The sequence below is a fragment of the Botryllus schlosseri genome, chromosome 16 (assembly GCF_051294905.1).
Source record: "Botryllus schlosseri isolate E-star chromosome 16, Bs_hap1, whole genome shotgun sequence".
NCBI lineage: Eukaryota > Metazoa > Chordata > Ascidiacea > Stolidobranchia > Styelidae > Botryllus > Botryllus schlosseri.
The window spans coordinates 4213303-4227993 of record NC_137251.1 but is presented as its reverse complement, the minus strand read 5'-3'; the positions used below and the strand labels follow the sequence as shown (position 1 = coordinate 4227993).

Here is a 14691-nt window from a genome sequence, read left to right as displayed (position 1 = left end):
AATGCGATATTGTGAGCTTTCGAATGCACTGTCCAGTGCACATTAGAATTCGCATTTTGGGAGTCAGTGTGATTCGATTAGGTACGGTTTTATCTTATTATTATGGATCGCCAACTATAAGATTATCGAAAACAAGTATGTGGTATTTTGTGCACTACAAATAGTTTCTCTAGTACATGTATGGAGCATTTGGGGTTCGGATACTTGAAAAAAGTGAGAACCCCTGACTCGGAGTGAATACATGTAGCATTATACATTTTAGTTGTAATTCTCAAGTTCCGTACCAACAAGGCATTATCCCAGCATAATACTAGCAATATCCCAAATTCCTTGATCTGAAAAATCCAGACATATTAGTTTTGATAACGGATTTGATGTATCGGCCCACAATTGAAAGTCGTCCATCCGATTCAATACATACTTGTGTCACTCCTCGACGTGCGTTCGTATGCGCCTACATCACAGCGAGGGCCAATAATTAATTTTGATGAGTTATAGGCTCAGATATTGTAGAAGCAGTTCATGTCAATATGCAACGCACGCTTTGCGCGGACTCCTGACATTACAATTCCTCAATCCCAGTTTCATGCATTATTGATAGCATTACTTTGTTGTATTAATCGAGGAACCATTAAAACAGTCACGAGCAATCCAGCAGAATCAAGTCGAACGAATTCGAGAATAGACAAGCATCAAATAGGCTTCTGGATTATTCATTGATTACATTTCGCTCCGTTCAAAACATCACAAAATTGCAATACGCCAATAGGCCTTGACCTACTACGAAAAGATAGGAATAAACCATAACTATATGCGACTTGCGCAAGTCTCGAATAACTCCCCAGCTTTTGAATAGAAATATCTAAATATATTAAGAAATATGTTTTTGTAACAGGCAGAATTCTGAATGCAAAATATAAGAATACCATAAAAATGAGCTAGCGATTAAAGATGACTGGTATACGCTTTGGTAGGAGCTATATAGATGAAATCGATATCCATGGCGCTAGCTTATAAGACAAACGTTGTAAAGCGTTATAAGGACTATATATTATATGCAGGGCAAATCCAGTCTGGTTTCAGACGGGCCTCCAAGCTCGTACTAGGAGTCAAGTGTTTTACTGAAAATACATGAGACAAAACATGTAATTACGAAGCTTGTAAAGAACGCGGACATTGTTCGTAGATTCTTGAGAAAAATTATATAAGGCCTATGCAGAAGTTACGTAATATGCCAGGAGAAAAAGTTGCACTTTGCTGACGAGTTGTCAAGAGACTACGATCACTAACGCCCCCAACCTATGAAATTCATTACCTTGGTATTGATTTATTGAAGTCCTTGGATAGTTTGCCTCGCGAGTAATAAAAGCCCACACTGTGAAGAACAGTTGAGATCAGTTATCCAAACAATTCTTTCTTAACAGCAGGGTTGTGCTTCTTAAAAATATTAATTTTATCTGCATCTTGATATAATTAGACGCGCGGTCGGTTAAGTTGCCTTAGCTGTCTGCTGATGCGTGAGTCTTCGTTAAACTCGTATAGAAATGGAGCTTACATGTGGAAAACATTGTAATGGGGAATGTATCGCTATCCAGTCTTTCGAAGATCAACGTTCGACGGGTCGCGGAGATATAGCAGTTATGAGAAACTGGAAATTACCGGGGTCAGCATGCAGCAGTCAATATGGAAATACAGCCTTCCGGCCAATGTGCCCTCTGCATTCTTCCAATTCAACAGCAACGTCCATGTCTTCAAAGACTTGCCCAAATTATCGAGCTCCTGTTTGTCACATGCATCATATTGCTTGTGGCAATAGTGGTGTATCCGCGGGGAATAACTTGAAACAATGTAAAGTTCTCAGGAAAGGGTCACAATTGAACAGAGGCAGCGACCACCAACAATTTACCAACTGTAGGCCCGTCACCAATGGCATGCCATGTATTGCGTGTATAACTATACACAATGATCAATCTCGTAACGAGCTTCATGCGAAATCGGACTACGTCGACGATTCTTCGGTGACGCAGGACTCGAAGAAATCATGCATCGGTTATAGCAATTTAGAACGTAACAGTGCCTTTGACATTTCGGAGCTCACGAACACTGTAGAAGAGCTGTTTGAGCACGCACCAAATTCATTGTCTGTTGTGCCATCGCGGGATATTGTTGTTAACAACGGAGATAAATCTTCCGCTGGGAATAATTCCCTTCTCCCGAAACGAAAGTCTCGCTATTATCGGCAACGATATCCTAAAAAGGTAGGTTTTATAGTGAGTGTTTGACAATGAAACTGTTTGACTTTTCAAATCAATATCGCCATCTTATCTGGCGCGAAGCTGAATTCCCGGAGGATTTTGCGAATAAATTAAATTACGAAGCTCTATAGGCTATGTCCCAACTGTTGGCTTTATTCCTTATCCTGTAATTGGATGGAATTCGCCCACTATAGGACGATCGAATAGAATTTCTCGTCTCAAGTGAACCAACTCAACAAGCGCCAATTGCGTTAATGTGGGCATTACGGCAATGGCCTACCGACGGGCGAAGATGTCTGTATGGTGGCTTGACCCGGAGTCAGATCTACTATATATAGCGAATTCGAATGTTTAGGTAAAACTCATCCAACGCACTAGACTTTATCAATTATCATCGTTCAATATCGCACAGCATTCATTTGAATAAGTACCATATTTGTACTTGTTAAAACTCACGTTGTGGTGTAATGACCGAGCTTGATTCCTGTAGGTTAAATCGACCAGAAGTCTCCAAATTCCGACTTTCGAATGTCACATGCCTGCTATAAAGTGGTGGCCGGCAATCGCTGGTCCGCGAAAAGTTCCAGTGCTTTTCAAAGTTAAGTGAAGGTTCAGAAGTAATCATTTCAGCAGTCAAGCTAATCAAGCCAAAGCTAATCACTGGGGCAAGTTTTTGCCACTTTTGCAATTTTTTTTACAGCTTCCTGCAGCTTGCTAAATACTCGGAAGTTATGTAGAATGCTGTTTTAATCTGTTTGAAGGAATCTTATAGTGCAACTTTTTGCAACTTTTTCGGTTTTTCATGAATATTTTTTCAATTTTTCATGCAAACAACTTTTTATTGGAAATATTTGGCAGTATATGTAAATAGATCGCTTGATTATGTCACTTTTTTGAAAATTTTGATGAAATACACGGCCAAATTCGACTGAAATACCGTAAATCAGCACTGAAGTATCGCTCTAACATGTATTTCGGGAGCTGAGCCGGAAAGTTGATCTTTTTTTGTAGTCAACCAATGGAGAATGTGGATGGAAAACTGTATTTCGGGAGTGGAACTGGGACCTTTTTTTAGTCAACCGACCAAAATGTGGTCTTTTAGTGCAACTTCTGCTAAAAAATAAATGCAACTTTTTACTGCAGCTTTCATGAAAAACAAATGCAACTTTCCACGGATTTAACTGCAACAAAAACTTGCCCTACTAATCACTTAATATCTTCATTCGAAACGTGTGTTAGTGGCGCAGGCATGATTTGATACCTCATTTTCCCGAATCCAAAATCAAGCCTGACAGAATGCCTGAGAACTGTGAGCAGGGCTTGCAGTCATTAACGATTGTGTTGCACACGCTCAACACAACAAGATTGCTACACTATCTACCGTGGTTGACGATTTCTAGATATCGTCTTGGTTCGAGAGTGAAAACACGTAGCGCAATTATTTCCGATCTGCAAAACTCGCAATGTGAACATTGAACAATAGACAGACACGAAAGATATATAATTAATTTGCGCGAATTATACATAGGACAATTAGTAGAAGTGCTGTTGGCCCGGGATATCAATAGATCAGAAAGACGGGCACTGGGCAGTCGTTACTCGGTTAAATCAACTGGAGCACAGCAAATTGCTGTACCGTTCATTACATAACCTATTCCACCTTGGATATTTTGATATGTTAGATCTTACACGCCGAAGTCGCGCATACTTATTTGAACCTGAAATGACCAGATCCCCTGCTGGGTTGTAACATGATCCGCGCGCGTGTTGTCGACTTATCACTAGGGCGATATTTTGTTGACATGCAAAAAAGTCAAAATGCTGTCGAAATTGTAGCAGTTAGGTAAAAAAATGTCAAAATTGTTTACAAAGTTACTGTGGGTGAACTCATCATTGACATTTTACAGCTTGTAGCCCAATTTACCGGCCTACCGTTGTTGACGGCTCATTGTCTGCTCATTGTGAATCATATACGGCCAAATGAAACAGATAGGTTGGCATGGTGTTATGCTCAACGTACCGCAATATCCTAACTGAAGCAAGTCTGCATGGGCAATGGACATTGGTTTGTACATCAACAAGCGCATGATGAAAAATTGTTGACAGACAGTTCCAACCGAAAATGAAGATAAGCAGTACAATTCTAAGATTTTGTGGGAAAACATCTAATCTACATACGTGAGGGCAAAATTTTGTCAAAATTAAGTTTTTCAAGGTCAAAAAAGGGTCAAGGTCAAGGTCAAAATTATGATTTTTTAAGTCAGAAAAAATCGCCCTACTTATCACATCACACTGAATAACGAACTTATAGTGTATGAGCTGCAATATAAGTTTTCAATGTTGCACATTTGCGTTTTTGAAGACATGTCCGTGAATACAATTTCATATTTGAAACCGATCCGCGGAGGAATAACAGGTTGCCGACCGCGGCCATAAAGCATTGGTAATTAGGATGTCTTGTACAACAGCTGGGCTTTGTCTCGATGTTTTATTTTCTTCTTCGTCATCACTGACGTCGGTGACTAAACTTGTCGATCATCTACGATCGTGGGGCCGCGTAATTTATCTTGATCGGATTATAGTCGGCTGTAATCTAATGTCACGAAACGAGAGAATGTCCCAGCCGTTAGCTTGCTTGCACAATGTACAATCTGCAACGGCACGTCAATGCAAAATTTAGTTGCACAAGCACCGTTGCACGTGGCTTGAGCGCGTGAACTGTAGAGTGTCGATAGTTGAGCGGTAATTTAACTTCACATCATCAATTCATGGCCGCGGTCTTGACACGACAATAACTATGCGTTTGCACACGGACTTGCATGCAGCCCGTACACAAACTCACAAACGTCACACACTCAACTCTTGGGCAGCTGGGCAGTGTTCACTGTGCAGTGTGCAGTGCACCTATACTTACGGCAGCGGTTCTAAACCGGTGGTCCCGAGAGCCCTGATTTCCTGGGCCAATGACAGGGGTTCCCTGGAGGTCAAGACATACACTCAACCGATACACATGAATTGTGATGACTAGGGCAAGTTTTTGCAACTTTTACAACTTTTTTTACAGCTTGCGGCAGCTTCCTAAATACTCGTAAGATATGTAGAATGCTGTTTTAAGCTGTTTGGAGGAATCTTATAGTGCAACTTTTTGCAACTTTTGTCGATGTTTTTCATGAAACTTTTTCGATTTTTCATGAAAATATTTTCGATTTTGGTGAAACACACGGCCAAATTCGACTGAAACACCGTAAATCAGCACCGGAGTAACGCTTTTACGGGTATTTCGGGAGCTGAGCCGGAAAATTGACCTCTTTTTTAGTCAACCGAGCAAAATGGGGTCGAAATGCAACTTCTGCAACTTTTTTCGAAAATAAATGAATAAATGCAACTTTCCACGGATTTAACTGCAACAAAAACTTGCCCTAGTGATGACACGCCCATCGTAGCAATCATTGATTGCAATTATGGCCTGATCAGTACTCGAATTGTGACTGGTCACACTGGTGTGGTGGTAGGATACGTCGTGTGCAGCGGCATACGCAGCTCATTTGCAATGAAGCAATTGGTCTATAGTAGTGTTTGAGATGTGTTGGGGGCATTGTGTAGTTAGATGTATATCGCGGCAGATTTATTTTAAGACTCAACGAAAATTTGGTGTTCCAGAAGGCTTGCAGATTGGCATTAGTGTTCCCCAGGCTATAGTAACGGTCAACGCCACTGACTTGGAGTAAATCACAACGATCGATACCTAATCCTTCATTATAAGCTATACCAGCTAAGATTCCAACCCCACGCGCACTGACACAATTAGTGTATCTACTGTGTTGAATATGTGTTCGATGAATCTGCTGAAACGTTAATATGGCGAAAACCGAGGACCCGTTAATAATATTTCGATTGAAGGGATAGCGTAGCCTCTAGCAGCGGTCTTAACCTTTTCAGTTTGCTGACCAGTAAAATTTGAAAACAAATTTTGCTGATCGGTGAACTTTCCAGAATCATAACCTACCCAGAGTGTAATTACGATTAAAGTTTGCTACTCAAAACAAGAATGGGAACTTAAATGTGCGAGAGTATCTAGCGAGGCATATTTCCAATACTTCAGAGCATTAATCTGAACAACTCTACAGCCATTTCTGCGTTTGGTCGCGAAATAAACTAGAACGTCTGCATCTGGAGTTGACAACTGTGAGCACTGGTCGGATTCAGTCGGTTCAGACTGGTTCTATAGAATGTAGAATCAATGTTTCCTCTAATTCAGTGGTTCTCAACCTTTTTTTAGACACGCCCCCCTTTTTGATGGTGAAGAATTTCGCGCCCCCCTTATCGTCATATCACAAAATCCCACTGGGATGCTAGCAACCTCAACCAATTGTTTGGTGGTATGGAAGGTTATGAATGTTTATGAGAGAGTAAAAAATATGAAATTGGGTCTATATAGAGAGAAACATGCGTGCATTGGAGGTAAATCGCGCGAAGCGCGAAATATTGTATCAGGTGACCGCTTCTTCGCGCCCCCTTCAGATGTTTCACGCCCCCCAGGTTGAGAACCCCTGCTCTAATTCATGAAGAGTCTGCGCACACTCACCAACTTACTGCGCAGAGACTTGAACAACAGTGCGTAACGACTAAAAAAAGGTCATCACTTCGGATTTTTTGTGCGCAACTTAGACTTTCTGTGCGCAGAGACGGTGTCAGTACTGTGCACTTGCGCAGCTAAGAGGGAACATTGTGTAGTATGTATAGGTATATTTCGCGTACAAGCGTACTCGCGTACCATCTATGTGCATTAGTGCAGTTGAGAATGACCAGATATTTCGCTTTATTGCGCAATCACGCAGACACGTTGCGACCATTCCCATGCGACATGGCTCGTGTTCCTACATGAGTCGTTTCCATTTAATTGTCGCTAGTTTACAACCGGCAAGGACCCAAAGCGTGCGATTTTCGGAAGCGAAAATCGATTTTTATTCAAACGTGCGACATAGGCAAACCATCACACACGTGCCGCTGATGTCGCATGCCACGGCTGGTTATTTGTTAGTAATTATTTTCTGCCAATGGTAAAGCAATAATTAATTATTAATGGGAAGACTGAAATAGGGCCTCTCGAAATTTGCATGTTTAATACTTCTTTTTTTGCATTCTCACTGCGCTGAAATGTGCATGTTTATTGTAAGAAATAGGGACATACAGTCAGTACTACGTGTGTAACACTTGTTAAGTTACCATTGGCATCGTAAACGGGGATTCCATGCTAATCGTAATTCATTGATTCGTTTATTGTTATTTCTAATCAATTTGTAACACCGAAAGATTGTGATATAACGTTAGGAAGGAGTCGACACGACTTGTATTGTTCTTTCAACCACGCATATATACCCTGACCTAGAACACGAAAAATAATACCGGAAGTCGCCACAATGCGGTCGTGTTCAAAGTCATTTCAAAGTGATCGTTGTTCCATTGGACGAATGTAGATCATTTACAGCAAATTTCAGATTGGCCGTGAGCAGGAACTAATTCGTACCCATATGTTAATATAATGGAGGCAGTTGCTAAAACACAATTTTTATTCATTTTAATATTAATGGGCATATAGCAGCGGCTTTCGTTGCAGTGATACTTAAGAGTCCGGCTTTAGGCACGAATCATTTTACGATATAAGTTCGGATCCTACCTCCGACGGAGGTAGAATCCCACTGTTCCGCTTAAAAGTTACCCAATAAGATAATTACCCTTGCAAATATTCGCATATCGCATGATATTACCAAAAGATTGACTCCTGAGATTTTTCAGCTTCACTTAGTCTAAACCAGTGGTTCTCAACCCTTTTGTCTTCACGGACCCCCGCAGACCCCCCAAGTTTCAGTTCAAATTTAGCTCAAGTATCGTCCAACTGTCAGTAACATGACTTTTCTTCAAAATAACATCATACTATATATGTAAAAATTGGGCATACTTTTATTATTTCAAAGCGAATTGTGCAGCTGTAAACGAGTGCCGAATATCCATTTCCACAAACATCGGTGGTGGCGAATGTATAGTATTAACTCGTCCGCTTTCGAGGACGCCGTTTGGTGTGATTGCAAGATATATGGAACCAAAATTAAGAAACTGTGACCAAGTCCAACCTATATTCATTTCTGTCTATTACCATCCCATCTTGAAGTCATTCTGGAATTGTGGTTATGTTTAGCGCAGGCGAAAACGGATTTTGTAGCAAGGTTTCAATCCATTCATTGGAACAGATTGGGATTAAAAGTTCATTTTTCAAACGACTGTTTAATAAATTGCTGAGACTGAGTACTTCAAATACAAAATGTTTTGCTAACATTTCGAAGGCATCCTGATTGGCCTTACTATCTCCAACTTTTTATTTTGCCCACAAACCCCAACAAAACGTCTTCAAATAACAATATGTTTGTATCAGTAGGCTATTGGCAATTAATATGAGCTTGCACAGTAGGATATTTCATCTCAGACGACCATTCTGGTGATGTGAGTCCTGAAGTTTTAGCAGTTACCAAGCAAAACTGCCTCATACTTTTCCTAGTTTAAAAATTTGCAAATTGGATTATCGATCATTTTGCAAATTTAGAGGTTTCGCAGCCCCCCTGAAAATGTTTAAGAATGAATCCTTGAGAATGCTGAATTCTTTGAGAACCATGGTCTGGTAGTGATTTCCAAGATAAAACAAGTCAAGACTTTCAAGTATAGAAGTAAAAAATTAAAGTATGTTTGTATGATACTCAAGTTAATGAAGTAAATAGTTTGAAAAAGCAGATTTGGTCGAGGGATCGTCCAGTTTTAGCGATTAAACGGAGGTTGGTTTACTTCAGAAATTGAAGGATGTATCTTAGCGACCAAGGCAAAGTGACGGATAACTAGCGTTGCATTCAACACAAAATTCAATTTAAAACAAAAAATCGGTTTCCGCGACTACTTTACGTTGATCTTTTGTTTTAGCCAATTCTCGCGTCATACACAGAATAAGCCGCCGTCACGTGCATTTTTGGCCGTGTTGAATAAATGTATCTCATTGGACGTTCTAAGATTTTCGCCCCCCATCGCCCTTCAATCGCCCCCTTTGGTATTTCCCCCTAGTTTCTCGAATTCGCCCACAGGGGGGCGATATTGCCCACGTTTGCCAACTCAGATATCATCGGCTGTCTTAGCTTATTTTAAATCACCGGGAGATGTGATTGACACACTCGAATTAAAGTATGCGATCTAAAAATGCGAAAGCGAGTCGGCGGAGGGGATGGTAAGACTAGCTTGTAACATTGACAAAGAATTTAAAGCAATTTATGAGATGGTACTTCAGCAAGATATGCCTTTTTATAATGTTATGTTTGACAACCTAAATGAAAACTCTTCTTCTGGTAGAATAACTCATCCCTTCATGATGAAATTTCTATGTATGACTAAACAAGCAGATCTAATACGGGGGTAGCCAATCGATGACCCACGCGGTAATTTTCGAAATGAGTTATTGATAATCGCGAACGTAGGTTCATTCAACTTAAAATTTTCATTAGGCTTCGCGCGAATTAGTGCGAGCACATTTCTTGATTTTAATAGAGTTACCAGCTCCCATTAATAACACGCATAAGTTATAGAATTGAGTCCAATATAGTCATGGTACAGTGGTCGGGAACCTTTTTTGTCCGAAGAGCCATAATGGCCCTATTTTTTCCACCTCAACTCCCAAAGAGCTATACATGCCAATCAACTGTTACGTCACAATTGAAAATTTATGACGTCATGGTAGCACTAATTCGAACTCACTACATGGGATTCCTCGTGTGCGCCATATTTTCTGAGTAAAATCTGGTATTTATTGTTCGGAAATAAAGGTCAAAACGAGAGGTATAGAACAGACGGGCCAAGCCTCACCCTTGATAACGCAATTCATATGTAGCTTAGAATTTATTTCAACTGATATTAATCGAATGTGACTGTCACACTGATTACGAAAATCTATATACTTATCGACTTCTCAAAGTATTCGGCGGTAACATAACGTTGCGCTACACGCCTACATTTTATCGCCGGCACTACACAGAGCTATACTTACCGATCAAGAACGTGGATAGCTATGACGTTGTGTGTAATTCGAGTTTGTAATTGTCACATTCACAACAGTTCATTTTGCGACTTAGATCAGGAAGACAATGCGTATTTGAAAACTGCGTTTTGAAATGGGCGCTGCCGTGTCTGCTATGCTCTTTGATTAATCAACGTATCGCACAATTCAAGAGTTCGAGTCGGGTAGATAGAATTCGCGAGTGATATTGATCGCCGGCGTGACAGTAACTTAAATTTGGTGATTTTGAAAAGAGAGGGTCCGAGCCCCTAAACTTGAAGACAACATTGTCTTTACCTCTCAAATACATGTTTGTACTGCCACGAGAATAATTATTTTGGCCGTGATTAACATTTACCAACTACTCGTTGCAATATTGATCAATTCAACACAAAAATAAATATTTGGCAAAGAGCCATGTCTTATACCCAAAAGAGCCATATATGGCTCGCAAGCCATAGGTTCCCGACCACTGTCATAGTATCACTTGGAGCCGCTGCATGGGAAGCTTAGGTCTATAGGTGTGAAGCCTGTGGGCGCAAAACTAGCACCGGCATTTTGGCGTCAGCCAGGTAGGCAGTCATAAAACTGGAAATAAAACTATGCCACGAAACACTGTTATGGACATATTGTGACGTTACCTACAAAACAACGTCACAATCCCAGAATTAAACATTGAGCATTGAGCTGATGTGTGCACTGTCATTCTATGGTTATGTTAATAAACCAACACCCCAAATATTACCGGTGGTCATCCTGAAACGAGATTTAGGAAAATTCGCAAAGGCAAATTGGAAATTAAAATAATACTGTAATACTAAGAGATGCTTAGGAGTAGGCCTACAGCACCTCATAATGCATTTGAATAATAATATATTCATATTTATTTACAAAGCTTTCCGAACCACCCTACGGTTACAGGACCGAATCAAATCCTATATTTTGAAGTCGCAGCAAAATAATCTGCGGACTTTCGAATACAATCAGGCCATGGCTCAAAAGTATTCCGACTAGGGCTGTATTCAAAACAAAAATCAATATAAAATAAACATGTTTAAAGCAAGGCCGTTGTCTGAAACATGTTTTACTTTTTTCAGCTCTGACGTCACGAATCTTTAATTGTGACATCATAGCAGATTGAACTCGACAATTGAAAATGCAGGGTAAACATGGATCCTTTGACGAAAAAGCCTTCCGACTCCTGTCATAAACGGACCAAAAATATCTTTAGCCAGGACTACATCGTCATGCAGCATTTTTGTGGTCGGCTGTCAGCATCATCAGAACACTATTTCATATCAATGATCTATATCTACTTGCTATAACTGTTGAACCGGCATCGATTTCGAGGGTTCGAGCCATCCCATATCGGATACGTCGACTACATCGGGTCCAAATCCTCCGTAGGCTCCTGCATGTTTTACGCAATTATGGCATAATAATGCAACTTTTTTAATTGCATTTTTTAAAACACTGTTTTTAAACACGTGTTTCAAAACACCCTTCGTTTTAAATGGAACCCTAATGGCAACGGTAAGCACTTGGTAGATAATCCAACATGTGCTGGCACATATTGAGAGAACGGGTTCTCTAAGTTAGCAATGCATCGCAATTTGTTTGCTCCATCTTTTCTCGAGTGCACCGTTATTACGATTAGTCAACCAAGTGTATATGCCAACAGAATGAATTTGTAATCATATGAATATTACACATTGACCTTTTCCGTTCGTGTCCGTCTTATATCTCCCTCGTATTTTGAATTTTGTATTCTACTCTATCTGATGTCATAATCAGAGATACGGATTGTCGGTAAAAAAAAGTTTTGAATATTCGCATTATAGCTGTCGGAAACCCCCGCGATGAGTGCCAGCGTGCAAAGCTTTGTGTAATAAGTATGGATATATTATTCAAATTTAATACTGTTTTATAATTCACGTCCCATCTTGAACGCAATCCTTTAGGATTTCCGCTGGATTAATTCCTTGAAATCCATTAGCCATGATTAATCCATCGTACGAATCACTGCCAACAAGGGCATTATTTGGTGTTCCACGAACGGGCAAGTCTGCAAAATCCGTGCATGCCATAATTGATCGGCAACGGGATTACCAATGACATTCTTTCAGACGCGCACGCACCGCAGTAGGAGTAAATCGAGCTCAGACGTCATAACGGATAATCTCTACCTCGCCCTGATCGCCACCTTCTTCGGATTCTTTCCTTTTGGGATTATATCTCTCTACTATACCTGGAAGGTTGGTAAAATGGCTGTTTATGCGTTCAGTAATAGTGAGCTTACACCCTGATATAATACCCAGGTTCAATGTGCCTTGTCCGAAAATAAAAGGGATGAAGCGTGGCTGTATTCTCTCAAGGGTAGAAAATTCGCCAACGCCAGCGTCAAGATGGGGATAACCGGCGTCGCGCTCGCCATATTGTTTTTGATCGTCAAGGATAAAGTGCCGTATTCGTCACTGGAATATGACTATTATTTGCCGGATTATGTTGGTGCGTGATATGCCTGGACGTTGAAGACGGTATTGTTGTGAAGTCGGAGACACTTGAGCTGATAATAGGACGCATAATTCGTAGATTTTCAATATCGATGACTTCAGTGAGAGACAAAAGGCACGCGGAACGTACGGTCGATAAATATCTACTTTTGCAGGTCTTTCGTCTACTCTGGATTAACAAAGAATGACGCAGTAGAATTGACCATGCAAGTCAACATGGTAAATAATTTACTGCCTCCTGGAGAAACCGTGACGACTTCTGTCGTGGTGTGAATTTCTCAATTCCGCCGACCTGACATTCGATCAGTTCTAGCGACGCAACGGTCAAAGGCACAGCTTCAGTACTGCCAATCAACGATTCACGGGCCACCGCATATCATGTAACGCTAATCTTCCCTGTCGCGGTGGTTCACTCTGATGATCAACGAAGCAAATATGCAACCGCGAATGTTGTGTAGATCAAGTACAGAACCTGCAGGTCTACATTCATCTGCTGCATGCTACATACGTAGCTGCTAGGTGAAAACCCAAGGTGACGGACGAGGTACAACAGTTGGCGAAAAATCAATACATTACAAACGGACGAAAGACACCCTTGAAGTGGACTCTAGAATATTTCTTGATTGTGACGGTAAACGTCAAGTATAGAATAAATGATAAGCGCAACGATGCGCTAACGATATTTGTATAACTATACCGAGGCAGCGTTAGACAGCTTATACTTGAAATTGAGAACTACGGGAATTATTGGATCTAACTACACAATGTGCCACATTATACAAGCGTGCAATTTCCGCATACTTTCGGGAAATTCACGGCATCAATATCTGTAGCATAGAAACAATATAAACGCGAAGTAAATACTAGGGCTGGGCACAATGATTCGAGTACTCGAATCTGAATCGAGTATTAATTATTAATTTTAATGATTCGAGTCGAGTAGTTAAATACGATTTTTTCGAGTACTGAAATTATACGCTCCTCGCAACTGAAAGTTAATTTATCAACGAGATTTATAGTTTCGATACTAATTTTCACTAGCCTACTCGATTTTGCCCAGCCCTAGTAAATACCCGAACAGAGCTCATCCAAAATACAGACCTGCTTGGTCCGGCTCTGATTTTTACAATTCAGAATATCGGTAATTAGTAATTTCACAAGATGCGATTTTTTATAGGGCTAGATCAAAATTGGGGTGCAACGGAAGGAGTCGATAATGCACGCAGCAAACACCGTCCCCAAATCCAGTGTATGACGATGGAAGGTCTTTTCGGGGTAGGAGAGGTTGCGAGAGAGGGAGTCTTTATTTTCATCAAACCAAAATACATAACACACGGCATTGGTGGAGGTACAGAAAATATGCATGCACAGTATTCGGTATTAGATAGGAATGATCGATAAGACCGTGAAGGTCATCTAGTCTGATCACACCAGCATCAAACAGGTATCACTTGACTCTAAACAGTCTGGCTGTAAAAAATGTTACGGTAGTTAAAAAAAAATAAAATAGAAGAAAAATTAAACGGTGGTAGCAAATGATCAATGTCTGGGCGAGGTAGGGCAACAGTGTTAGTGTAACGACAAGAAGTGATCAAGTAGGGCTTTTTTGAATCTATTATAAGGCAATTCACGGATATGTGGTGGTAATGCATTCCAGATGATGGGTCCCGAGTAGTCGATGGATCTCTTAGTTAGGTTGCTATTGGGTGGGGGTAAGTAGATATTTCCTTTAGACGAGGATCTCGTGTAATGGGAGTGGACATTTTTAGCAGGCATGAAAAAGTCATCAAACACAGGAGGCAAACTATTGGAAAAATATTTGTGAATGACTTTTGAT

At 40.5% G+C, this 14691-nt stretch overlaps 1 protein-coding gene across 1 annotated transcript; it reads left to right on the top strand.

Annotated features, from left to right (window-relative positions):
- The first annotated feature begins 256 nt into the window (after positions 1-256).
- LOC145459169 (uncharacterized) lies at positions 257-13536 on the top strand. The gene is made up of 4 exons (XM_080337803.1): positions 257-2258; positions 12468-12596; positions 12660-12849; positions 13010-13536. Exons 1-4 carry the CDS (start codon positions 1545-1547, stop codon positions 13030-13032), a joined length of 1056 nt encoding a protein of 351 aa, XP_080193929.1. The 5' UTR covers positions 257-1544; the 3' UTR covers positions 13033-13536.
- The last annotated feature ends 1155 nt before the right edge of the window (positions 13537-14691 follow it).

Bases quoted from the DNA above. Each gene is read 5' to 3' on its own strand.
- LOC145459169 (XM_080337803.1), top strand. From the start codon at position 1,545: ATGGAGCTTACATGTGGAAAACATTGTAATGGGGAATGTATCGCTATC. The intron at 2,259-12,467 runs GTAGGTTTTATA...ACATTCTTTCAG, and splicing joins GGCAACGATATCCTAAAAAG to ACGCGCACGCACCGCAGTAG. The intron at 12,597-12,659 runs GTTGGTAAAATG...TATAATACCCAG, and splicing joins CTCTCTACTATACCTGGAAG to GTTCAATGTGCCTTGTCCGA.